This window comes from Myotis yumanensis, unplaced genomic scaffold (genome assembly GCF_028538775.1).
Source record: "Myotis yumanensis isolate MYYU_CA2020_CCGP unplaced genomic scaffold, mMyoYum1.0.hap1 SCAF_3, whole genome shotgun sequence".
Taxonomy (NCBI): domain Eukaryota; kingdom Metazoa; phylum Chordata; class Mammalia; order Chiroptera; family Vespertilionidae; genus Myotis; species Myotis yumanensis.
This window is the reverse complement of record NW_027223754.1, coordinates 116,329,580-116,356,396: the sequence shown is the minus strand read 5'-3', so window position 1 is coordinate 116,356,396 and position 26,817 is coordinate 116,329,580. Positions and strand designations below refer to the sequence as shown.

The following is a 26,817-nucleotide window of genomic DNA, read 5'->3' as shown; positions in this document are numbered from 1 at the left end:
GAATGACATTGGAAAAACTAGCTAGCTGTTTGATTTCCTCCTTCGTTCCTTACATCAAATATTCTATGATGGGCACAGAAAATTGATTTAAGAATTTTTCAGCCATTTTAAAATCCCTACCTAATGAATATTCAAACTTTTGCACTCAGCAAAAAACTTGCTATGTTTCAGACACAGCAGTAAAGCAACTCCTGTTTAGGAATCCCAATGAACCAGCCACACCGCCTTGCTCCGCACCCCTACCTCATTCCAATTTCAGGGATCACGCACTCGCCATCCACCCAGGATCCGGACGGTCTCCACCTAGCTCTTTGCATGGCTGACCCTTCCTCATCTTCCAAGTCTAGCTCAGATGCCACCGCCTCAGAGGACTTCCCCATCCACCCTATCTATAGCAGGCCTCCCCCATTTCGGTTCCTCAGCACACAGCCCTGTTCCTTCTCTTCATGCGTATCACAGCGTCTAACAATTGTGTTGTGTCTGCACCACTGGAACGTAAGTTCCATGAAGGCAGTCAGTCTCACTCACTTTTTAGTGCCAAGCACAAATTAGCTGCCCAATAAATAGTTCTTGAATGAGTTGGTGAATAAATGACTCTTCGGTTTAAATATCTGACCTGAATGACCCTCTTTTTCAAGGTTACTTTTTTTTTCTTCTTTTAACCATAATAAAACCATCACTAACAAACCTGTTTCTAATCTCCTGTTTCATTTTTAAATGTCAACTCACCCGTGCTTGCTTTATCTCTTGTGTATCTTGAGTTAAAAGAAATTTTCCGCCCTGGCAGGGTGACTGGATTAATTGGAGCATCATCCCGTGCACCAAAAGGTTGGGGGTTCAATTCCCAGTCCGGACACATACCTACGTTGTAGGTTCGAGCTCCTGGCAGGGAGTGTATGGGAGACAACCGATAGATATTTTCCTCTCATATCGATGTTTCTGTCTCTCTCTAAAAATCAATAAAAACGTATCCTTGGGTGAGGATTAAAAAAAGAAAAGGGCCCTGGCCAGTGTTGCTCTGTGGTTAGAGTGTTGGCCTGTGCACTGGAGAGCCTTGGGTTCGATTCCTGGTCAAGGGGGGAATGGGCCGAACCGGTTTGGCTCAGTGGATAGAGCGGCGGCCTACGGACTCAGGGGTCCCAGGTTCGATTCCGGTCAGGGGTATGTACCTTGGTTGTGGGCACATCCCCACTGGGGGGCATGCAGGAGGCAGCTGATCGATCTCTCTAATCGATGTTTCTGGCTCTCTATCCCTCTCCCTTCTTCTCTGTAAAAAAACAATAAAATATATTTTTTTAAAAAAGGGGGGGGGGGGAATGGTAAGAATAAGTAAAAGGGGTGATCAGGAGCCAAATTATCAGGGAATTTGTTAAGAAGTTGGATTTTACCCCAAGGAACATGAACTCATTAAAATGTTTTAAGCAGGTGAGTTCTTTCAGCATTTATTCAATAAACACGTGCCCTCAAAGAGCCCTCAAATCTTATGGTGGAGGGTGAACTTACATAGGCTAAGGCTGGAGGCGGAAATGCTGGCGGGAGGCACAAGCAGCATGGACCAGGAGTTTTAGAAAGTAGTCCTGACAGGACTGGGTGTCTGAATGTACGTGCAGGACGAAGAAAAGGAATGGAACACTATTTCCAGTTTCTGAATTGTGCACAAGGGTTAATACTGGTGCCATGATGGAGACAAGGAACACTGTGGGAAGAACGGGTAGGTATTGGAGCAATTTGGTTTGAGGTGTCGGTGACATCTGGATGGTGCTGCCCAGGAGACACAACCAAATGTATGGGACTGTAACTCAAGACCAGAGGCAAAGGTTTGGTAGCCACTGGCATCAGAGGGTAACGGAAGCCATGGAGTGGATGGCTGTCCCAGAGTGAAGAGAGAACAAATGCCTAGAGCACCCTGAAGAACACCAACAAGGACTCCTTCCTCCTGCTGACTTCCTTGGCGAAGTTTTCAATCAAGGGTTAAATATATTGTATTTAAGGCCTGTAGATGGAACCTCAGTGTCTTGTGTCCCAATCCCACGCCTGCATTCCCAGTGCCATCACCTTGTCCGGGCTCTCGTGCTTCTCAAATGGATCACTACAGTCTTCTCATTGGTCTTCTCTTGTAGGCAGGGGGAATCTACTTCCACACTGTTACTATGATCTTCCCAAACTTCATTCTGAGAAACCAGTCATTGACCTAAAATCCTTTAAAAACTCCCTATGCCCATCTTAGGAAAATCGAAACTGCTTAGCTTGAGAAATTAGGCCTCTTGTAATTAGAACCCTACCTACTTTCCTTGCCTCATGTTGCTAACTGTACTTTGCTCTAGCCATAAACCCATGTACTTCCCAAACATATACTTTTCATGTCACTGTGCCTTCTCACACACTGCTTTTCTACGAATCTCCACCTCTTTCCTGGACCCAAATAACTCTTACTTGCCCTAGCTGGTTTTGCTCAGTGGACAGAGCATCAGTCTAAGGACTGAAGGGTCCTGGGTTCGATTCTGGTCAAGGGCACATGCCCAGGTTGCAGGCTCATCCCCCAGTAGGGGGCGTGCAGGAGACAACCGATCAATGATTCTCTCTCATCACTGATGTTTCTGTCTTTCGCTCCCTCTCCTCTCTGAAATCAATAAAAATTTATTTAAATAACCCTTCTCCTTGAAAGCTCGGCTAAAGTAGCATTCCCCCCGAGGAGGCCTTCCCTGGCCGGCAAAGATTTAGATGCTCTTCCTCTGTGTTCCCACCTTCTCTTATGTTCCCATTATGGCTTCCAACACTCTGCATCACTGCAATTAATTGCTGATTTGACTGTGTTTCCCTTGCTAAACTGCGTATATAAAGTCTTATTCAACTTTGTGTTCTTGGGAACTGGTACACAGGAGGCACTCAATCAGTATGAACAGAATTGATACCCAATGGCTAACATTTATTGGGACTGGGATGTGAAGGTGGTCTGCCTGTACAACCTGCGCTCTTAACCACCGTGAGCTGTCTCTAGTAACTCCTTCTGAACTCAACATTTGACTCATGTCTTGTTCTTTAAAAATTAACTTTTCTACATTGTGAGCTTCATGAAAACAGCCATCTTAGCCATCTTTATATCCCCTGCAACAATTGTTATGCTTTTCATTATGAAAAGATGATATTCAATAGGTATCAAATAATAACTACTAAATAAGTATCTAAGAAATTAGTGTTGGGTTTCAGCCTGTTTCTAGACAATACTATTTGAGGAACTGTTGCCATGAACTGTACTAGGCATATCTTACATGTACCCCCATCTAGCTTCACAACATTCCTACAAGAGAGCAGTACTCTGCCGTTTTATAAATGAGGAATGTGGGCTCAGGTGGGCCATGCAACCAGCGCCAGGTCCCGAGAAGTGTTGGCTCGATGTCTACATAAAGTGTATGATTAGCTCGACATGCAAAGGAGAAGGCAATAAACATTATGATCACCAAGTGATCCAGTTCAGATCTGGATTGGTACTGGGAAAGATGCCAAGAGGCCTGCATCAGAGAAACGTAACATGCTGCCAAAGTGATTTCTGACAAGAAATTCCTTGGAGAGGCTGCTGGCAAATGAGGCCCACAAGCCATCACCCACGAGGTGGGACTGAAAGGCTGCACTGAAGTCATCCTCCGTCTTATGTGACTACAACTGCTGCATCCGACATCCAGATTCTAGGATAGTTTCGTCCGATTTCATTAGTCTGGGCTTTAATCTACTTATCTAGCAGTAAATTCACTTCATAAAATTTCTCTCCAAAAATGTTCAAGTTGCCCATCAACTGCATTTTTTTTTTAATTCTAAAGTCTCTCCAGGGTCCTTAAAATTCATGATCTTTCCATAGATGAAAAAATTGTATGCCAGAGCAAATGATGCAGATTCAACTAGTTTTCGGTAAAAGTTTCAAAAGGCACCCACCATTCTTCAACATGAGGCTGCTAATTTTATCAATCTGGCCTTGGTTATTAAATGCCTGTTACTGCAGACACTGAGTTCATCAGAGTAATTATCTTAGAAACACAACTGCCACTGCAACTTCTGTTCAGCTGTAAGTTGTAGTGTCAACGCTTTGCACTGTGGCACGTAAGAGTATATCCTGAGCATATAAATTCTGATTATTCACAGCCATCATGGCCACACCTCCCAAACTGCCAGGCAATGTCAGTTTATTAAAAACAAATGCTTGTGCCAGGCCAGTGTGGCTCAGTGACTGAGCATCAACCCATGAACCCAGAGGTCCCTGGTTCTGTTCTTGGTAAGGGTACATGCCCAGGGTTGAGGCTCGATCCCCAGTAGGTGTGCAGGGGGCAGCCAATAGATGTCTCCCTCTCATCGATGTTTCAGTCTCTCTATTCTTCTCCCTTTCTCTTTCTCTAAAATCAATAAAAACATATTTATAAGAAAAGCAAATGCTTGCAAACCACCTTTGGTATATTCATACCATGGAACACTATGATCTAATCCCAAGCCTAGATTTATTTCTGGGTTCTCAGCAAAATGCTTTTTTCTCTCTCCCTGTGTAAGCCAGAGAAACCTAAGAATCCTCAACACTCCCACTCCGCGGCTCCCCTCCCCCCCAGCCCATTGCCAAGTCCCATCATTCTGAGGACTCATCACACCCACTCTGGCTCCCTCCAAACCACAGCCCAGGACTATCTTCTCAAAGTATAAATTTCCTACCCTGCCTACTTTGGCATAGAACCATAAACCTATCTCAGTTTGTCAACTTTACATTCAGTGGGATAAATTAATGTAATTTCAAACCAGTTCTAATCAACAGTTTAATATACAGCAAAAAGCAGAGTCCATATAATGTACTGGAGCCCTGACTACATTGACCACTGACTTCTGGAATGATAAATATATGTAACACTGGAAAAACAGATAAGATGCTTACCTGTAGTCATGTTTTCTGAAGCTTCCATTATTACATTTCATAATCTAATCCACTAATATGCAATTTTTTAAGTCTACCTTCCTCATCATTCTATAACCCCTTTTCTTCTTTAAAATAAGTATAATACTCTGGCAGGTTAAAAAACTAGTCCTAAAAGTCCAGCCAAGAAAACACTCATTTTTGCAGCCTAAAATAAATGGTTTCCACCTAAAGGGAAAAGCTACTGGCAAACAAGTTTTAGTAAGTAGGTTGAAAACAACAAAACCTATCATTGCATCTATTATCCCAAAGTGTGCACAGACCGCATATCACTGTCCTGCTCTGGGCTCTGCAGTGAATGGACGGACTTTGCAATCACAATCAAAATTCCATTTTATTCTTCACATTTCCCACGACTTACTGTTACAGTATTATAAATAGCACAATCATGCAAAGTGAGCAGGTCGCCATTCAGTTACTTTTTAATATGTTTTCTATTAAGTTGGCCACAATTCAGAGGCTCCTAAAAGTAAGAAACCTGATTTTCTTCAAAGGAAAGTGTTTCTTAGCAATGGTGCAAAGTGCTTTACTTACGTACAGTAGACTCATCCAAAGCCTTCTTGCCTGTGCAAAGTGAAAGCAATATAACCTCAACTTCTGCCATTTATAGCATCTTGAGACTGGTGTCTTGTTCAACCCAGCTCCCTAGTCAGGGGCTGGTGATGACCTAATGACAATTTAGATTCTTCCCATAGTAAATGATAGCACTCTATGTCCCACTGTTTTAGACAATAAAGTAGAGTGATGTAGAACTATGGACTCTGAAATAGAAAATATGGCCAGATAGATACCAGCTCTGCCATTTACCCTATCTTTGCTGCCAAATCTGGGAAGACGCTAAAGGTTATCTAGCACACCTCCTATCCAGTCTAAGAACCCACCTACCAATGGTCAAATGTCATCAGCGTGTCAGCATCTCTCACTGCTGAAAAACCAAGAGCTTCTCCTTGGACTTAGTATAGCCTCTCTGCCCTTTCCTCATCTCATCCAAATTTAATCTTAGAAACAAAACATCTTCTGGAGGTCAACCCTTCCAATGCCACATGTAAAGACAAGTTTCCAGCTCCCACCCACTATGTTTCCCTTGACCATTTCTTAAATAACTTGGTTTGGGGACAATGCTTCCATCAGGTTAACTCCAGATTAGCAGTGACCTTACAGAAAAATGAGACTATAGAACTTCAGATTAAGTTCTAATCCAAGGAGTCCCCAACCTGGATAATTAGAGTTCCCTGGGAGCTTCTGAAGCCAGATTTCTTATCTCCAGTTAATCAAAATTATGGGGGATAGATCTCAGGAATCTGAACATTCGTAAAATCCCCCCCTGATTCTGCCAATCATTCAGATTTGGGAATGATTCAGTAAATTAGAATAATGGGACTATTTGTCTTGATCTTGAAAAAGTTTTGCTTCTTTGAAAATAATCAGGCAGTATAATGTTTTGTTACTCAGTTTAATTATAGGGCAAATCACTGACAACAGTGAGGAAATTTTTAAAAGGAACCAATTATTAAGGTGAATTATGGTAAGTGCTATCTGATGCAGAAGAGAACTCATTTCCTCAGGAATCAAGGGTTCATAGCAGCTGCTTGAGTGAGAATTCCTGAGAGTAATATAGAGTCTTTCCTTAGGGAAACAAGGGTGGAGAGGGTGGGATAAGCATTTTGAAGCAAGCTTAGAAACTCTATTACCAAACAATATCATTAGTTAATATTCTATTATACTTAGTGTTTCTAGTCCCTTTGCCTGTTTTTGATTTCCAGCTTCTCTCTTTGGGTCTAGCAATCTGTCTGCATCTCTGTGGATGTCAATGACACCTTTCTACCCGACATTTCTCCACCTATTCAGTATTCTGCTTAAGTGTACAGCTGCTGCCTTTGACTCCTCTTAGATGACATCCCTCCAGGGCAAAAACTATGCCTTCAACTTTCTTAATAATGACTTAAAGGGAGCATATAAGTTTTGGTTCTTTGTAAAAATCTTTTGATATTCTCAAACTCTTCCAAAATGTTGAAAAAGAAGGAACACTTCCTATCTCATTCTCTGAGGCCAACATAGCTCTGATATCAAAGCCAAAGACACTACAAGAAAACTACAAACCAGGATCCCTTATATTCATGGAAAAATCAACAAATTACTAACAAGCCAAACTTAGCAGCATAGTAAAAGGATTATACACCATAACCAAATGGGATTTATTCCCAGAATGCAAGGACGGTTCAACATATGAAAAGCAGTAACTGTAATATACCACACTAATAAAATGAAGCAAAAACCCACATGATCAATGATAAGAGAAAGCACCTGACAAAAAGTCAACACCCTTTAGTGTTAAAAACACTCATATTAAAATAGAGAAAAACTCCAACATGATAAAGGCCATACATAAAAAACTCACAGCTCAATGGTGGAAAATTGAAAGCTTTCCTCTCAGATCAGAAACCAGGCATGGATACCTGATTTCACCACTTTTATTATTAATACTAGAGGCTCAGTGACCGAAATCTGTACTTGGTGGGGGTAGGGGGGGGTGGGGGTGGGGGGGCGCAGTGGTGGTGGGGTGGAAGGGTTTGCGGCCTTCAGCCCGGCCTGTGCTCTCTCAGTCTGGGAGTCCTGCATCGATAAACCCAAAGATGTAGGCCCCGCACACCCGGCCGGGGCTCTGCAATGGATCTCCCCAAAGAGGTAGGCCCCACTTATCCGCTGCAGTGCCCCTGGGCCTCCCTCTTTGGGGTTATTGATCACAGGGCTCCACGATGGATCACCACCCCTCCCCCCACCCCATAGGGAGGCCCCGCCCACCCGCTGGTTGGTGGCCTGGGCCTCCCTCTTTGGGGCGATCGTGGAGCCCCCTGATTGATCGCCCCGCCAGACCGTGGCCTGGGCCTCCCTCTGTGGGGTGATCATGGGGCAAAGGCTGGCCCCCAACCAATCACATCGCACCCGCCTCGGCTGGCCTGGCACCAGTGGGTGTCATAGCGTGGTTGTCTGGGCGGTTGTTCCGCTGTTTGGTCTATTTGAATATTATGCTTTTATTATTATAGATTAGAAGGTCTAACCACAGCAATGAGCTAGAAAAATAATTAAAGTCATCCAAATTTGGAAAAGATGTAGTAAAATTATCTATTTGCAAATGGCATGACCTTATATGTAGGAAACCCTAGAGTCCATCAAAAACTGTTAGAATAAACAAATTCACCAAAGTTGCAGAATATAAAATCAATGCACAAAAATCAGTTACACCTCTATACACTAACAACAAATAATCCAAAAAAGAAAATTAAAAACAATCCTACTGCATCAAAAAGAATAAAACACTTTGGAATAAACTTAACCAAGGTGGTGAAACACTTATATACCAAAAACTACAGAATGCTGCTGAAAAAAATTTAAATATGACACAAATAAATGAACAGATATCCCATGTTTATGGATTGGAAGAATTAATATTGTTAAGATAACAATACTACCCAAAGTGACCTATAGATTCCACACAATCCCTATCAAAATTCCAACAGCAATTTTTGCATAAACTAAAAAACCTATCCTAAAAATTTATATAAAATCTCAAGGGACTGGGAATAGCCAAAATAATCTTGAAATAGAACAGCAAAGCTAAAGACCTCACTTACTACAAAGGCAGAGTAATAAAAACTGTGGGCGGGCCAGAGTGGCTCAGTTGGTTGAGTGTAGTCCTGTGCATTGAAAGGTAGCAGGTCCAATCCCCTGTAGAAGGCAACCAAAGTTTCTTACATTGTTGTCCCTCTCCGCCTCTCCCCCGCTCTAAGCAGGTCCTCAGATGAGGATTAAAACACACACACACACACATACAACAACAACAACGGTGTGATACTGGCATAAGGACAGACATATTGACCAATGGAATATAGAGCCCAAAAATAAGCCATCACATATAGTCAATTGATTTTTGACAAGGATGCCAAGAATATTCAACGGAGTAAGAACAGTTTTACAAGTGGTGATATACCAGGTGTACTGGTGAATAATGTGGATTTTGTAATAAAAAAAACATGGTATTTTCAAGAGAAACATCAAAAGTGCTTTATTCAAAGTAATGTCCATCACTAGTTACACATTTCCTCCATCTTTCAGGTAATTTGTGGGTACCGTCCCAATAGAACTTTTCTTGTTTTGAGGCAAACCATTCAGAGACCCAATTTTTCACTTCTTCGTACGTTTTGAAGTGCTGCTCAGAAAGTTCGTGCCATCGATCAGAACAAGTGGTAATCTGAAGGAGCAAGGTCTGGTGAATACAGTGGGTGGGTTAGTACTTCCCAGGCAAGATCTTTTAACGTGTCTTTAACTGGTTTTGAAGTGTGTGATGGTGCGTTATCATGAAACATACTTACTTTGCCGTGTCTTCTGGCACATTCTGGTCGTTTTACCATCAAAGCGCGGTTCAAATTGATTATTTGTTGTCGGTAGCAATCAGTATTAATGGTTTCACCTGGTTTTAGAAGCTCATAATACACCACACCTTTCTGATCCCACCAAACGCAGAGCATTGTCTTCTTTCTGAAGCCATCTGGCCTTGCAGTTGATGTTGATGGTTGACCTGGATCAACTCATAATTTTGTGCATTTGGGATTCTCAAAATAAATCCACTTTTCATCGCCAGTCATAATTCGATGCAAAAAAGACTTTCTTTTGTGCCGCTGAAGCAACATTTTACTGATGACTTTGTTTTCCATTTGTCTTTTGTTAAGTTGATATGGCACCCATTTTCCTTCCTTTAAAATCTTTCCCATTGCTTGTAAACAATCGGAAATTGTTTGCTGAGCAACGTTTAATCTTTCTGCAAGTTGTTTTTGAGTATGACACACATCTTCATCCAATAATGCTTGTATAATTGTTGGTCTTCAAACTTTTTCGGTTGACCTGGACGATCTTTGTCTATCACATCGAAATCATCACTTTTAAAGCATTTAAACCAGCATTCACAAGTATCTTGAAATGGAGCATGTTCACCATAAGCTTCTTGAAGCATATAACTTTCAGCAGCACTTTTCTTCAAAATAATGAATTAAAACTTCCTGCAAATGCTCTATTTTTGGCAGGAAATTTGACATTTTTAAGTGTAAAAATATCTACGATGTTAACATCTTCAGAAAATTTGACATATGAAGTTTTGCTGTCAATACAACAAAATAGCATACATATCAAATTGCATATATATCAACATATGTGTAACTTCATCTATTGGAAAAAATCCGCATTAACTGGTACACCTGGTATTTGAAACAGGATTAATACTAAGGATGTACAAAGAACAGCTATATCTCAACAACAAACAGCTCAATTTAAAGAAATGGACAAAGGACTTAAGAGACATTTTTCCAAAGAAGATATACTAGTACAAATGGCCAATAAGCACATGAAAAGATGCTTGACATCACTAATCATCAAGGAAATGCAAATTAAAACCATGAGACATGGCCTCACACCAGTTGGGATGGCCACTACCAACCCTGCCCCGCCGCCCCCCCAAAAAAACAGCAGCAAAAGCAGAAAACAACAAATGTTGGCAGGGATATGCAGGAACTGGAAACCTATTGCATTATTAATGGGCATGTAAAATGGTGTAGTTTTTGTAAAAAACAATATGGCAGTTCCTGAAAAAAATTAAACAGGGTTAAATGTGATCTAGCAATTCCTAGTATATACCCAAAAGAACTGAAATTGGGGACTCAGATACTTGTACAACAATGTTCATAACAGCATTATTCACAATAGCCAAAGATGAATACAACACAAATGTCCATGAAGAGATGAATGGATAAACAAAGTGTGGTGTATACGTACAATGGAATATTATTCTGTCTTAAAAAGTAGAAAGTTCTGACATGAATACACCTTGAAAATATGCTAAGTGAAATAAGCTGGACACAAAAGAACAAATATTGTATGATTCTATTTATATGAGTTACCTAGAGCAGTTAAATTCATAAAGACAGAAAGTAGGAAAGGGTTAACTAGAAGTTGGGGCGTGGGGGGCATTAATGTTTAATGGGTACACAATTTCTGTTTGAAAAGATAAAAAATTCTGGAAATAGTGGTGATGGCTGCACATTGTGAATGTATTTAGTGTCACTTAATGGTACACTTAAAATGGTTAGAATGGTAAATTTTATGTTATGTGTATTTCCCACAAATAAAATCGTTTGATAATGCCAGCCATAGTTAAGAACCTGGCAGTGAGGTCATACTTATCTGAAACCTGGATCTGCTACTTTCCAGCTGAGTGACTTTGGGAAAAATACTTAACCTCTGAAGAGCTTTAGTTTCCCCTTTGTAAAATGAGGATATCACTACCTCATAGAGGTTGTTGTCAAGATTAACATTTAAAACAAGTAAAATGCCCAGCACAGGGCCTATCGCACTATCAACTTGACAATGATGGTTTGTTACTTTAGCAGCTCTGAAGATTTTTAAAAAAGGTAGTAGGTTATCATAAAAAATAAATAAGTGAAAAGAAGTGGAAAAGCTTTAAAATACATGCACACGTACCAGGTAACAAGGGAATTTTTTAAAAAGGGAGGGGGAGCCTTGGCTTTTCAACAGTTCATGAAAACTTGAATATAGAGAATTTCATTTACTCAAACTTGAAGGGTGTGATATAAATGCTGAGAAAAGAAAATGCAATCTTAGGTCCCCAGTGACAGTTAGTACACCTGTTATTGTGTTTATTCTAAGAACGCTTTTTCAGCCATATGGATAAACAAAAGTGCTTCTAGAGGAGGGTTTCCAAAAATGATGAAGGATGGATTACATATAATGGAGACATAAACAACTATTAAAGTTACTCAACAACGGAACAGGCTTCAAGTACTAAAGCACAGATTTTACAGGAGCAATTACTACACTGAAAGGGAAGCGGAGTGCTAGGAACAGTGACTTTGAAGGTACTTTGCTGTAAGATTCTATGATTTTAAATTTAAATGTTTTAAACTTGGGCTTTTTGGAAAGACAATGCTACTCCATAAAGAAAAATGCAATATGGAATGCTGTTCTGGGAAATTCTCTTTGGATAACTAAAGTAGTAACTTTTGAGCAAAAGCAATAAGACAATTTCCAAAGTGTGTACTTCTAATTTGCAAATACACTTCAGGCAAAAAGGAAAAAAAACACACACTTAAAACCCACAAGCACAAATAAAACAACTTTAATAGATATTATTTTGTATAGCGCCTTCTTCAAGAACCTTAGATGCTTTACAGACATTTTATCTAATTAATCCCCACAACAACCCTGTGAGGTAGGTATTACTCCCATTTTACAAGATAGGGAGACTGAAGCACAGAGAGGTTAAGTGACTTGTCCAAGGTCACACAGTTAAATTCACTGAAGAGTCAGGACCTGAGCGCCTTAGCCTCCCAGCTCCCAGTTAAATACCTCATGAGAGAATCTTTAATGAAAAGTAAAGAAAGTATCAAGAGAAGTGTTATGAAAATGAGATCTTTCTACTGCCATCAAGGAAAGAAAAACCCTATACTGATGGTTAGAGACAACAAGATCCATATATTACACATTTTCTTTTCCTTCTGGAAGTCGCATGGCTCCTGTCTTAAGTAATCTTCTAAAGATAAAGTTGCCAAGACAGAAGCCATATGACTTCGAAGTGAGACTTAATTTAGAATATTTACTTTTAGTTATGATAATTTATAGAAATTTTATTCCAATATACAAAATATGGAACAGCCATTCCCAACAATCATGTACATAGACAGCAATCAGCCATCATTTACAACTGAAGCCTACCCTTCATTTCAACCACAGTCAACCAACAGACAACCTCACAATGCTGTCTATATGGGTCACTTTTCTTACTATATCTGCATTTCCCCCCCAACCCTAACCCTGTATGTTTCTAAAGTATGTTGAGTTTCTGATAAGCTTGCAAACATTCTACTTAGATGCAGCTGCTCTAAGAGTAAAAAGTAAATTGAGAACCATCATCCCACAGTCCCTACCCTGACAAATCATACCAGTACTATTAAATGCAGTATAGATGTGAACAGTGTGTGACTACCATGGAACTCAACAAGAATGCTATCATTTGCTTTAATATGAAATTTAACCTTAGCTTTTACTGTTTTTAAAATGCACAATGTGAAAACAAACAAAGTATTTCAACGCTGTACCTTTATGCAAATGACTTCATCTATCTTTCTTATACATGCCGTGGCCTGACTCACATAAAAACTGACCCAGCTTCACTTTACTCACCTTCTCTGTGCTGAAAACCACAGAAACACCACTTTAAAATCCAAGACAATTTGGTTTAAGCCCTCAAAATAAAAAATGTATCCAGTTCCACTGCTATGGCCTTCTCCACATTCTCGGTTGTGATTCTCTGTGCAATGCTGGTAAATCAGCCAGGCTATGTGATTTGTACAGAACAATTCCAGCCAAGATAAGGCTTCAGAAACTATACCTTAAAAAGTAATTTATCAAAATACCTCATAATTTTCTCCCAGCACATCTGGTAAACAACCCAATTAACTAAGTGACCCTGTTAAAGATATGTTCATGGAATGAATAGGTGAAGTCATTTCCTGAGCTAAAAGATACAGATAATAAATGTTAATAATAGCAGCAGACAAGAGGATTCTTTTTTGTTTTTTGTATTCAATAGTATTAATAAAATAAGTTTAGAAAATTACAGCAATTAAAAAAATTACTGCCTGAAAAGACTCTGATAAATAATATCCAAGGCTTGATTGCTATTATTTTGAATATATATTCAAATACTTTCCACAAGTGACATTTGGCCACTGTCAGAGAACTTACTGATGCATGAAAAAGTGTCAATTGCAAAAATTCACTTATTTTAATTACATACATTACTTTTTAAAACTCCTAACAGAAGGGAGTCTTAACAAAGTTAATTTCCAAACACTCTCCCAGTAAGATTTGTAAAGGTGGATGGAGAAAAGGACATGTTTGTGTATTCCTGGTCTACTTAATTAAAAGTTAATTTTTAAAGGTTTTTTCCGCTAGCTACTGGGGTTATGATGAATGATTCCTTCTTTACAAGGTAAAGAATGACTCTGGAAAATAATATAACTGCTATGACATGAATCTTCCAAACATGGCCTTAATTGGAAACATTAGAGTATTTAAGAATTCTAAAGGCTGGTATACCACCACTGCACCAGAATGTCTTTTATCATCCCAACAACTATAGGGAATTTTTTATAGTTTCTTATTTTACTGAAATTAAAACTGAATAAAATAACTGACTTATAAACTATAACAAAAGACAAATATTTAGCCAGAGATATCAGTTCCTCCTGAAAAAGAATATTTACCTCATCTCATTGCAATTTTTCTTACGGTATCTTACTGATTTAAATAGAGTTTAAAATTCACCTTAAAAACAGAAACAAGCAAAAGGACAAGTGAAACTGACAAAAACTAATAAAAATTAAAAATATGCTCAAATTTACTGACAGAATCATGGACACTTCATACAATACTTAGACTCTAGCAGTTTTAAGTAAAATAAATAAGGAAAAAAATTATATTACAAAGCCAGTCTTTCCCCTTGGGGAAACAAAAAGCCACTTTTGACCAATTGTTCCCTACATATACATATACTGTATATTATTAAAAGCTTCTTTAGAGAAGCAAAACATATTTGTCTTCCTGACACTGGATTCTAAAACCTGTTTGTTTTTTATATCAGGAAGGCAACTGCAAGTGTTGGGCCCAAAAGTATTTCTGGTTTACGGTTGAAAAGACCACCAAGTATCCTTTCTGTACACATTCAACACAGGCAAATTTAAACAGTGTGTTCTCTATCATCTCCTTAAATTATAAACATAACCTGGCACAGATTCCTATTCTTTCTACTGCACCCCCAAGGAGTTAAAATCATTACTGATGCAATTAATAAAGAGAACGTGTGTGTGTCAATTACCAGAAGGCTGCTTTACAGGAGGAGTTGCTATCTCTGATATCACTTCCTTGTTGAATGGAACTGCACAGACAGCATGATACCTGAGCAAATAAATCAACTACCATAATAGGAAGAGCTTGTTAATCCATAGTCTTTGCTTTATTGTGTGCAAAGTGTGCCACTGCCCCCTGAGCTTCCTGCATTTCTCTTTTCTTGAAAAATTAGTGCTTGATCCTTTCCATAATAACCAGAGAAGAAATGAGGCAGAAGTCTCTTCATCGCGGTTCCCCTCAGTCTCGAGACTGATAGAAAAGGATGTAACCAGACTCAGAGTTCTTTGAGATATCTGATGTCAACCCGTAGAATTCTTCAATAGCTTGTGCATCTATTTTCTGTGAGGCAAAATGTAAACATTAGTACTTAAACAAGCTCCTTGAACTGCTTTAATCCAGTAAAACCTTCCACATTTCTTTGAAACATACCTTTCATTTTCTCATTTGTAAAATAGCTCCGCACAACCAGAACAGCGTAAATTTAAAAGACTGATAATATCAAGTGTTGGTGAAAATATGGAGCAACTACAACTCTCATACATAGCTGGGGGAAATATAAAATTGTACAGATGCATTGGAAAAATGTTTAGCATCATCTTCTAAAGCTGAACATTCAACTACCCTTTAATCCATCAATTCTATTTGTAGATATGGGCCTGAACTATATAAAACAACTAATAGTTGTTGCTTAAGATCTGTGCACTTTGCTATAGGTATATTATAGCTTAATACAGTTCTTTTTTAAAAATATGCTTTTATTGACTTTAGAGAGGGAGAGAGAAACATCAATGATGAGAATGAGCAACTGACTGCCCCCTGCATGCTCCCTGAAACCCAGGCATGTACCCTAGCCAGGAATCTAACCATGACCTCCTTGTTCATGGGTCGTTGCTCAACCACTGAGCAACACCAGCCGGCAAGATACATTTCTTCTTTAAATTAAAGTTTTTTTTAAAACTAGTTCTGTCATTGAAAGTTAACCCTTGTCATATTCTAAACACCATAAAGGTTAGCCGACAATTCAAGCATTGGGCCTGGATGTTAGGGAGTACAAAGCAGAAATTAGATTACAATCTGAAGATCTAGGTATTTGTCTAATACTCAACCTGTCATATATGAATGAGAAGCTGGGAGAAAAAGTGAAGAGTAAAACACATAACACTTTGGAGAAAAATAAAAAATTAAGAAATTACTTACTTCTACAATATCGTCATCAAACAACAACCAAAAGTCATGACTCTTAACTATTGCGATGTAATGGCCTCTATTAGGACCACTGAAACAAAGAGAAAGAAAAATTAACTTTATAAAATGTTTATTATTACTCTTCTATTCCTTGAATTTCATTTTCTATAGAGTAGAAAACCCAAAACTGAAAAAAATAGTCCTTACCTATCTATCCCTCCACCAAATCAAGCTATATTGATTTGAACTGGCATTCAATTTTAAAATCAAATGATTAGTACTCTACTTTGAGAGGTACAACCAGTATTCCATTTATATAAAGCTATGTTATTAAAATTCTTTATTGTCTTTGTAACAGTTGTAATTATTTCTAAAAATATTTTTTTTAAATTTGCTTCTATGAAAGATTTAAATAAAATTTTCTAGTATTTTTAGTGGGAGAAAGGGGGGTCACATCCAGTACATACTGAGTTAAACTACAAAACAATGCATGTAGAATTATTTCTAAGTCATACTCCTGTGGCAACAGTTTTTCTCTAGATCCTATTCATGATGATTGACAAGGCAAAAAAATATATCAAATTCATGGTTCTGAAATCAAGCTCAAACTTCATAAACTTCTTTAAAAACAAATGACACTTGCCCAATGATCAGTATCATTAGTGCTATTTTTAAGTTATAATTATTATAATTGCCTTTGTGTCTCATTTTAAACAAATCTGAAGTATAGAAATCTAGATATATGTAAAAATAAAGGAGATTATTTCTTTTAAAAGAAATTTCTTTGCTTTATATACTAAAGATTTTAACCTCTTAGTTTAAATATAACTCATTATAAAAATGTATAATTTTTATTAAATTATAAATCTATAATTGATATAGCATTTGAAATAATTTTCAACACAAATTATTCTTTATGATGAATACTATTTTTAAAAAGCAGCAGGCTCAGACATTAGAATAAGTGACTACATTTCCCACGTGTTGGATCCTTAGTCCTATAGATGAGGTGATTATCTTAGGTGACAAAATGGCACAAACAAGAGGACTTTTTCACTGCAGAGGAAAACACCTCAAAATGGGTGTGTTTTTTTTTTTTTAATGCTTCTAATGCTAAAATAAGTCTAATTTCTCCATTTCTGTAGGATTCATCTAAAAAGTCATTTTATAGTGAGAAGTAAGAAATGGGGGGTAAAAACATTTCAAGGGGGTGAAAATAAAAAATAAAAAATCACAGAAAGGTTGAGCAACAGAGCCTGAGAGGGAAGGCGTAGGTGGACTGAGGACAGGTAGGTATCAGACTGAAAAGGTTAGACAGCTTTTTCCTTTGGCTAAAAGCTAGTTTGAAGAATGGTAGGCAAAAGTTAATTACAGAAACTAATAAGATGAAGGACTGAGGGTAAGAAATTGATGCCTAAGGAAGTGGCTAATCAGTGATTTACATTTTGAACATAAAACATGTTTAGTTCAATATGCACAGATGCCTGATATGTACAAATGACTATGCTATTTCTGTGGGGGTTAGAGACAGCAACAATGTCCTGCCCTGAAGACACTGCCAGTTCACTAGGAAACTACTCCAGAGGCATATACAGAAGAGGATATAAAAGCAGAGCCACAGACAGTGAAATAAGACCTCATCCAGTGAGAGAGGAAGGGAATGGGCTGAGGAATCAAGAAAGGTTAGTTACACAGAGGAGTTGGAGATGGGCTTAAAGATCAGCAAATATTTGTTGGAAACCTATGATATGCCAGGCGTTGGGGATAGAGAGTGAGCAAACTGGTTGGCACAGACATGCTGAAAATGAGATCCCCCAATAATCAAAGGTTGCAGACAAAGGCAAACCCTTTATATTGATATGAAATGTATCTACAGATAAGTATCATAAAGAAAAAAGAAAAAACTTAAAACATGTTTAGTGTTTTGTTTAATGAACGAATTATTTCCCGTTTTTAAAAGTGTATCTTCTTGCCCTAGCCAGTTTCTCAGTGGTTAGAGTGTTGGCCCGCGGACTGCAGGGTCGTGCATTCAATTCCTGGTCAAGGGCATGTGCCTCAGTTGCAAGCTCCATCCCAGGCCGGGTTGGGGCGTGTGTGGGAGGCAACCAATCGATGTGTCTCTCTCATATCGATGTCTCTGTCTCTGTCTCTGTCTCTGTCTCTCTCTCTCTCTCTCTTCCCCGCCCCTGCCCCCCACCGCTTCCCCTCTGCTCTCGCTTAAGAAAAAAAAATCAATAGAAAAAATATCCTCTAGTGAGGATTACATACATAAATAAGTAAGTAAATAAATAAATAAATAGTGCCCATTCTCATAAGGAAAAACAGATGTGTAAGTGGATAAACATAATACACTACAAAGCAGTAAGTCATGACCAGCAACACACACCTAGTAGTTACAGAAGACAGAGGCGCAGTACCAAATGGAGACTGAGGCTGTAGAGAAGAGCACCGAGGAAGACACACAGAGGTTTAACAGGCAGAGCAGGGGACAGGAAGAAGGCATGAGGAGACCACAGTGAAAGAAAAGGAAGAATAAGAGACTAATGTAGGGAGGGATGTGAAATAGCTTCTGTGAGGAACTCAAGCAGGAATGAGCCCCACTGCAGTCAGCTGGCCCATGAGGAGTCAATGAGCATCCCTCAACTTTCTACAGCATTCTAACAGCTAAGTTCGGAGACATGAACAGGCAGCAGGAGAATGTCAGTGTTTGCGACAATATGCTTTAACTAGAGACCCAGTATACAAAATTTGTGCACTGGTCAGGTCTCTGGCAGCTGCCGGCCGGGTACTTCCTCCCTTCCCCTGGCCGGCCCAGCCCCCTGGTTGAACTCCCAGATGAATTCCTGGTTGAGGGGACAATTTGCATGCTATGCTTTTATTATAAAGGATAACTGACTGGTGGTAAGGCTGGGAGGAGAAGCAGATGTGGCCAAGGAAAGGGTTAAAAAGAAAGATCAAGAGCAGGGGTCCTCAAACTTTTTAAACAGGGAGCCAGTTCACTGTCCCTCAGACCGTTGAAGGGCCGGACTATAGTTTAAAAAAAAACTGTGAACAAATTCCTATGCACACTGCACATATCTTATTTTGAAATAAAAAAACAAAACGGGAACAAATACAATATTTGTATTTGCATGTGGCCCATGGGCCGTAGTTTGAGGACCCCTGATCAAGAGATAAGAGGCTGTAAGGGAAAAAGGGTGGATTAAATTTTAAAAGACAACAGTGAGGGGAGGGAGCCCAGGGCTGTGATAAGGAATCTCAGAGTTAAAGATCTTGCCAGTAGAGCAATTCCATAAGATGGAGCAGAATTTAAATGGGGTAAAACTGTAACTGAATATGAAAAAACTATCAAATGGTACAGTTACGGTTTGAAAAGCTAATATTATTATTGTTGTTGTTGTTAAAACAGTAGCAGCAGCTAAGTTATTTACATTTCCCTTTTAATCCTGATAATGCAGTAAGACAGTTGATATTATTTACCTTTTATAGAAGAGAAAACGGACATTCAGGAAGTTCTGTATGGTCATAAGGACCAGAAATGGCAAAAGGAGAACTGAAACCAAGGTTTCTTTGTCTCTAAAGCCTCTGGACTGAATAACTACAGGTTCTTTACTTCTTATTGTTTTCCTCCATTCAGATGTCATCACTCTTACTTTAGAAATGGAATGCTCCCAAAATGGAAAGATGATAGCAAAGTATACAATACAGGGAGACAGGCTAATGAAGGCAATGGAGGTTGAAGACTGTTATGACAGAGTAGACTTCCAGTTGTCATTACATACTCTGAGGAGAGAGCAGGAAGGGGATAGCTAAAGCTGGGGAGGCAGGGGCTTTCTTAGTTGGATAAAACATACTATTAGTATAATTTTCCCCAAACCTGGGAGAAAAAGATGAGTGTCTTATTTTATAATTATTACAGGAAATTCTCAACAGTCAATGAAGACTGTATGTTTCAAGTATAAATTCTAATCACATGATGCTCTTATAGTTTAAGAATTTTTTTACCTATTTTAAAAATTAAGATACAGAGTGAGAAATAACACTAAATTGGCTAATGGGAAGTAAACACACTGAGGTAAAAAGCAGAAAACGTATCTTTCCAGATTATTTCCAAAGCCATTTTAAATGGTTTTCATGACCATTAATACAATGAACATAGCCAATGAATCTAAGAAACAATTTGTTTTGCAAATCTATTTAGGCACCATCATTTAAAAATAAATAAATGGAAAAGAAAATAGGCCTTAATGTTCTTAGAGTAATATTTAAATAACTAGAGGCCCGATGCACGGAATTTGTGCAAGGGGCTCAGCCTTTACAGCTGCAGCAGCTTGCTTTGGCCCTAGCAACTCCGGCTTCATCTGGAAGGTAGTCTGGAAAGAGGTTCGGCTGTCCAGTCTAATTAGCATATTATGCTTTTATTATTATAGACTAGAGGCCCGGTGTACAAAAACTTGTGCGCTCGAAAGGGGGGGGGGGGGTGGTTCCTCAGCCCAGCCTGTGCCCTCTCACAGTCTGGGACCCCCTCAGGAGATGTCCACCTGCTGGCTTAGGCCCGCTCCCGGGGGTGGGGGGGTGGAGGGGATTGGGCCTAAGCTGGCAGTCAGACATCCCTCTGGCAGCGTGGGAGCCCTTGGGGGATGTCCACTTGCCAGCGGGGAGCAGGCCTAAGCTGCAGTTGGACATCCTTAGTGCTGCTGTGGAGGTGGGAGAGGCTCCCACCACCACCGCTGTACTGGCAGCCGTCAGCCTGGCTTGTGACTGAGCAGACCTCCCACTGTGGGAGCGCACTGACCACCAGGGGGCAGCTCCTGCATTGAGTATCTGCCCCCTGGTGGTCAGTATGTGTGATAGTGACCAGTCATTCTGCTGTTAGGGTCAATTTGCATATTACCCTTTTATTATATAGGATCGAGGCCTGGTGCATGGGCGGGGACCGGCTGGTTTGCCCTGAAGGGTGTCCTGGATCAGGGTGGGGGTCCTGCTGGGGTGCCTGGCCAGCCTGGGTGAGGGGCTGAGGGCTGTTTTCAGACTGGCCACACCCCCTTCAGGGTGAGGGTTCCCACTGGAGTGTCTGGCCAACCTGGGTGAGTGGCTGATGGCTGATTGCAGGCTGGCCACAGCCCCTTCAGGGTGGGGGTCCCCGCTGGGGTGCCTGGCCAGCCTGGGTGAGGGGCTGATGGCTGTTTGCAGGTGGGCCACAGCCCCTTCAGGGTGGGGTGGTCCTGCTGGGGTGCCTGGCCAGTCTGGGTGAGGGGCTGATGGCTGTTTGCAGGCTGGCCAAGCCCCCCAGTGGGGACCCTCATCCCATGAGGGTGTGGCCATCCTGGGTGAGGGGCTGATGGCTGTTTGCAGGCTGGCCACAGTCCCAGCCACTCAAGCTCCTAGTGGAGGCTGGCTGGAAGCAGGTATCTGGGATTTATTTATCTTCTATAACTGAAACTTTGTTGCTTTGAGCGGAGGCCACAGCCGGCCAGGGCAGGAGGGAAGCTTGGCTTCCTCCATCGCCGGGGCAACCAAGCCTCCTGCTTGCTCCAGCTCCATAGCTGCCGGCCGCCATCTTAGTTGGGTTAGTTTGCATATAGTCACTCTGATTGGCTGGTGGGCGTGGCTTGGGGGCGTAGCGGAGGTGTGGTCAATTTGCATGTTTCTCTTTTATTAGATTAGGTGAGAAAAAAATTCAAATCCAGAGAGGGAAGAGGGTGGAGGGGAATAAAGAGGGCAAAGGGAATCAAATTTATGGAGACAGAAGGAGACATGACTTTGGGTGGTGAGCACAGAACAAAGCATACAGATAATGTACTATAGATATTTATAAATATTTTCATTTATAAAAGTTTTAAGGAAGAAATGATAAAATGTATCTGGATGAGAACCTCTGAAAGGTCTACCCTGGAATCCCTCAAGAATATCCTGAATGCTCACTGTTCACCAACCCATCCTCCCACTGCCAGGCCCCACAACTGCAATTACCTTCCACAGTGAACCACAACGGCAACAAGGTCATACATTCTGTCAGGATTGGTTGCATCGCCTGAAGTGTTAAAGAGACGAAGTTCTAAAGGGAAAACTACCCGGTAAGAAAGTTTTGTGTATCGATGAAGTTGATCCATATATTTAAATCTCTTCAGGTGTAGAGCTAGAATCATGGGCAGCTTTTTAACTTTCATCCTATTAAAATAAACATGAAAACAAAATTTCATAAAAGATGGACACTATATCCTTAAAAGAATGAGCAAATTTTATGATTCAATTAGCAAATGGTTAATGGTCAGTTTTAATAGCCCAGCACTGCCCACTTTGAATATTTCTAGCAATTATTTTTATATTGAGAAAGCATATTCTGAACATCTTAAAACAACTCCAGCCCACCCTACCCATCATCACCAAACCACATAAATTGACTGAGCACTCAAAATGGCTTCAAAGCACATGGAATGGCTATGGTCTTTGTTAAGAAATCTATTTCTGAAATATGATAAGGCTAAATGCACATGGTATCTATGACGAGTGGAAGGAAAACCAGTTCTTTAAAGCCATCAATTCTTCTGGATGTGAGTGGAGACTGAAATCATTGGTTTAATCAATCTATATAATTAATAACAGATTGAGAGTTTCTGGTCAAGATGGCGGAGTAGGTAAATGCGGTAATCACATCCTCCCACAACCATGTCAAAATTACCACTAAACTATAGAACAGTAGTTCTCAACCCTTGGCTGCACATTAGAATCACCTAGGAATCTTTTTAAAATCCTGATTTCTGGGCAGAATTTCTGGAAGATGAGGCCCAGAAATCAGGATTTTAAAAAGATTCCCAGGTGATTCTAATGTGCAGCCAAGGTTGAGAACCACTGCTGTAGAACAACTATCATTCAGAACCACCTGAAACTTGTTGGTTGAATGGAAGTCATACAACTAAGGATATAAAGCCATGGCTGGCAAACTGCGGTTCACGAGCCACATGCAGCTCTTTGGCCCCTTGAGTGTGGCTCTTCCACAAAATACCACGTGCGGGCGCGCACGTACAGTGCGATTGAAACTTCGTGGCTCATGCGCAGAAGTCGGTATTTTGTGGAAGAGCTGATATTTTGTGGAAGAGCCAAACTCAAGGGGCCAAAGAGCAGCATGTTGCTCGCGAGCCGCGGTTTGCTGAGCCACAGTTTGCCGACCACTGATAGAAAGAAGCTACATCACTACTGGTAAAAGGGGTGGAGACACAAAACGGGCTGGTCCTACACCCATGTATGGTGGATAAAAATCAGGAGGGATATCTCGACTACAGAGGTCCGCCCAGAAGAGTGAGAGATCCCTGCTCCCCAACAGGCCTCCTAGCCCAGGCTTCCAGTGCTAGGAAGCAAAGTCTCCATAACTTTGGCTGTAAAAACCAGCAGGGATTGTGGCTGAGTGAGACAGAGAGCTGCTGAAATCCCAGACAGTTCCTCTTAAAGGGACTGCTCACAGACTTACTCCATCTGAGTTCCAGCACTGGGGCAGCAGCTCAAAAGGCACCAGGGATATATGGGGAGGAATTGAATTGTTAGGCATCAAAGCAAGAGCTGGGGGGTAGAGGCAGCTTTCTCCCAGACAGAAATGCTGGCAAAGGCCATTGTTCCTTTTCTGTGCTGACAGATGGGCTCCACATCTGAGACTCCATCAACCTGGCTAATACTATTCACCCTGCTCTGGCGATTCCCTGAGACCCCACCAAACTTGCAGACCCACCCAAGACTTCCATTCTACTTCCATATGAATGGCCTGTCTTGGCTCATGCTTCTGACTTTTCTAAAACCTCTCAAATAAGAAGCATCTGGCCACCATGTACCTATACCTCTCGCTAAATGCCCCCAGGTCTGACACTAGCAGCAACCAGACTTGGTTCCCAATTTGGCCTCTCCTGGGCACCTCCAAGCCCAGCACAAGTAGCAGCCATCTGCAGATTGCTTTGTAGCTCATGCCAGGTGGCCCCAGGCAGAACAAAAGTGGTAGTTGACCTTGGTCTGCAGCTCCGAGAAGCCCCAGAGTTAGTGCACCCAGTGGACAACGTCAGACCACATCAACGCAAAACCCAACAACCTTCACAAGTGACACACTGAAGATGAGAACTCAGTGGGCACCAGGGCCCTGCTGAAGTAAGTCTTGCTCCATGAGGTGGTCCCTACACAGTGGTCATAGGCAGTCCTTGTAGCTGATCAGCCTGGGGGTAAATCCCTCCCACTTAAGTGCCAAAAGCAATTAAGGCTCAACTAAAATAGGAAGCTGTACACAGAGCCCACATAGTGGTGGTGGTGGGGCACACCTGGAGTGCCCAGCTCAGGTAAACTGAGAGGCTGTGCCACTGGACCCTAAAGGATACCAACTACATTAGGCCACTCTACCAAGCACAGGAGACAGCAGCTCTACCTAATACATAGACACAAACACAGGGAGGCTGCCAAAATGAAGAGATAAAGAAATATGTCCCAAATGGAAGAACAGAACAAAAACCCAGAAAAAGAACTACACAAAAGAGAGGCAAGCAATCTACTAGATGCAGAATTTAAAGCACAGGTTATAAAAATGCTCAATGAAGTTAATGAGAACTTCAACAGCATAAAAAAGAACATGGAAACCATAAAAAAGAGCCAGTTAGAATGAAGGATACACTAACAGAAATGAAGAATAATTTAGAGGGAATCAACAGTAGTGTTGATGAAGCCGAGAATCAAATCAGTAATTTGGAAAAATAAGGAAGGAAAAAACACCCAATCAGAACAGCAAAAATAATCCAAAAAATGAGGATAGTGTATAGAGCATCAAAAGTACCAACTTTTGCATCATGGGGGTGCCATGAGGGGAAAAGACAGAGCAAGGAATTGAAAACCTTTTTGAAAACATAAAGATAGACAGTCCCAAATAAAATGAACTTAAGAGGCCCACACCAAAACACATCATAATTAAAATGCCAAGGGTTAAAGACTAAGAGAGAATCTTAAAAGCAGCAAGAGAAAAGCAGTTAGTTACCTATAAGGGAGCTCCCATAAGACCATCAGTTGATTTCTCAACAGAAACTTTGCAGGCCAGATGGAGTTGATAAGAAATATTCAAAGTGACAAAAAGCAAGGAACTATAACCAAAATTAGTCTATCTAGCAAAGCTATCATTTAGAATCAAAGGATATATAAAGAGCTTCCCAAACAAAAAAAGCTAAAGGAGATTGTTACCACCAAACCAGTATTACATGAAATGTTATAGGGTCTTCTTTAAAAAGAAGGAAAAGATAAAAATATGAATAATAAAATGGCAATGAACACATATTTATCAACAATGGAATCTATAAATCAAAATAAATTAACAAACAGAACAGAAACAGACTCATAGATAAAAAGAACCATTTGACCATTGCCAAATGGGAGAGGATTGAGGGAATGGGTGAAAAAGGTGAAGGGATTAAGAAGTATAAATTGATAGTTACAGAATAGTCATGTAAATAGGAGATGTAAAGTACAGCATAAGTAATATAGTCAATAATATTCTAATAACTATGTATGGTACCAGATGGGCACAAGATTTATCAGGATGATCATTCATTAAATTACATGTCTAATCACTTGGTTGTACAACTGAAACTAATATAATATTGTATGTCAACTGTAATTGAAAAATAAAAAATGATTAAAAAAACAGTAACAGATTTTGAATAGGAGACAGTGAGAAAAGCATTAAAGATCATTCTATTAAAGGTGTTTGCGAGAAAGAAGAAATCACTCCATATTAAGAATAAGGCTACATGTATCCGAGAAAGAGACTAATCAAGAAATTTTAGAAATTGTTTTTAATTGTGAAACATAGGTTATCCTTCACATTCTAAATAATCTTTTTATTATGCTCTGGGTTACCTTTGAAATCCTACTTCACCTAACAACAGTCCACCCTTTCAAAGGCTCATCTCAAAAGTTACCCACTGGCACAAATAAGTGCTCTCTTCAATCTTTCACCAACACTTTACAGATTCACTTTATATACCAGTATGTACTAGAGGCCCAGTGCATGAATTCATACACGGATGGAGTCCTTTGGCCTGGCCAGCGATTGGGGCAGGTCGGGGCTGTTGGCTGGGGGAGAGACTGCAAGGAGTTGGTTGTGGAAATGCACTAACCACCCGGCAAGCTGGCCGCGGGAGGTTGGCTATGGGAGTGCACTGACCACCAGGGGGCAGCTCCTGCGTTGAGTGTCTACCCCCTGGTGGTCAGTGCGTCATAGCGACCAGTCATTGGGTTGACTGGTAGTAATGGTCACTTAGGCTTTTATATATATAGATAGTTTATTACACTACAAAGTATTTAGATTATTCTTCTAGTGTCTGAACTGTTGGCAGGTTGAAACAATTTCTTTCATTTTATTTCTCCTCTATTTAGCAACATGTCCGGCACATGATAGATATTTGACAAACTTTGCAGAACTAAATTCTATATAAGTGCAGTGAAGCAAAACATCTCGTCCCAACGTCTTAGCTCACTTTTCATGATTAAAAATGAAATTTACTAAGCCATGATTTCTAATGAAATAAAAAATATCACTTTAAAAAATTATACTAAATCTGCATTCTACATATCTTAAATGTGGTGGGCAGCTTATTATTCTGAAAATATTTACTATTCTACTAATCTAGCCTTTGAAAAACATTAGAAAAAACAAATGTAAACAGTTAATCATTCCTGGAAAGTAATCTACC

At 40.2% G+C, this 26,817-nt stretch overlaps 1 protein-coding gene across 3 annotated transcripts in view; it reads right to left on the bottom strand.

Annotated features, from left to right (window-relative positions):
* Positions 1-12,112: 12,112 nt before the first annotated feature.
* Positions 12,113-26,817, bottom strand: part of USP12 (ubiquitin specific peptidase 12) — a 121,385-nt gene continuing 106,680 nt past the window's right edge. For all 3 annotated transcript variants that reach the window (XM_070409430.1, XM_070409432.1, XM_070409433.1), the window contains 3 exons: positions 22,079-22,276; positions 16,118-16,196; positions 12,113-15,259 (listed from right to left, as the gene is read on the bottom strand). In XM_070409430.1, the coding sequence (XP_070265531.1) occupies positions 15,158-15,259; positions 16,118-16,196; positions 22,079-22,276 (379 nt within the window). In that variant the 3' untranslated portion in view covers positions 12,113-15,157. The remainder of the gene's footprint in view (positions 15,260-16,117; positions 16,197-22,078; positions 22,277-26,817) is intronic.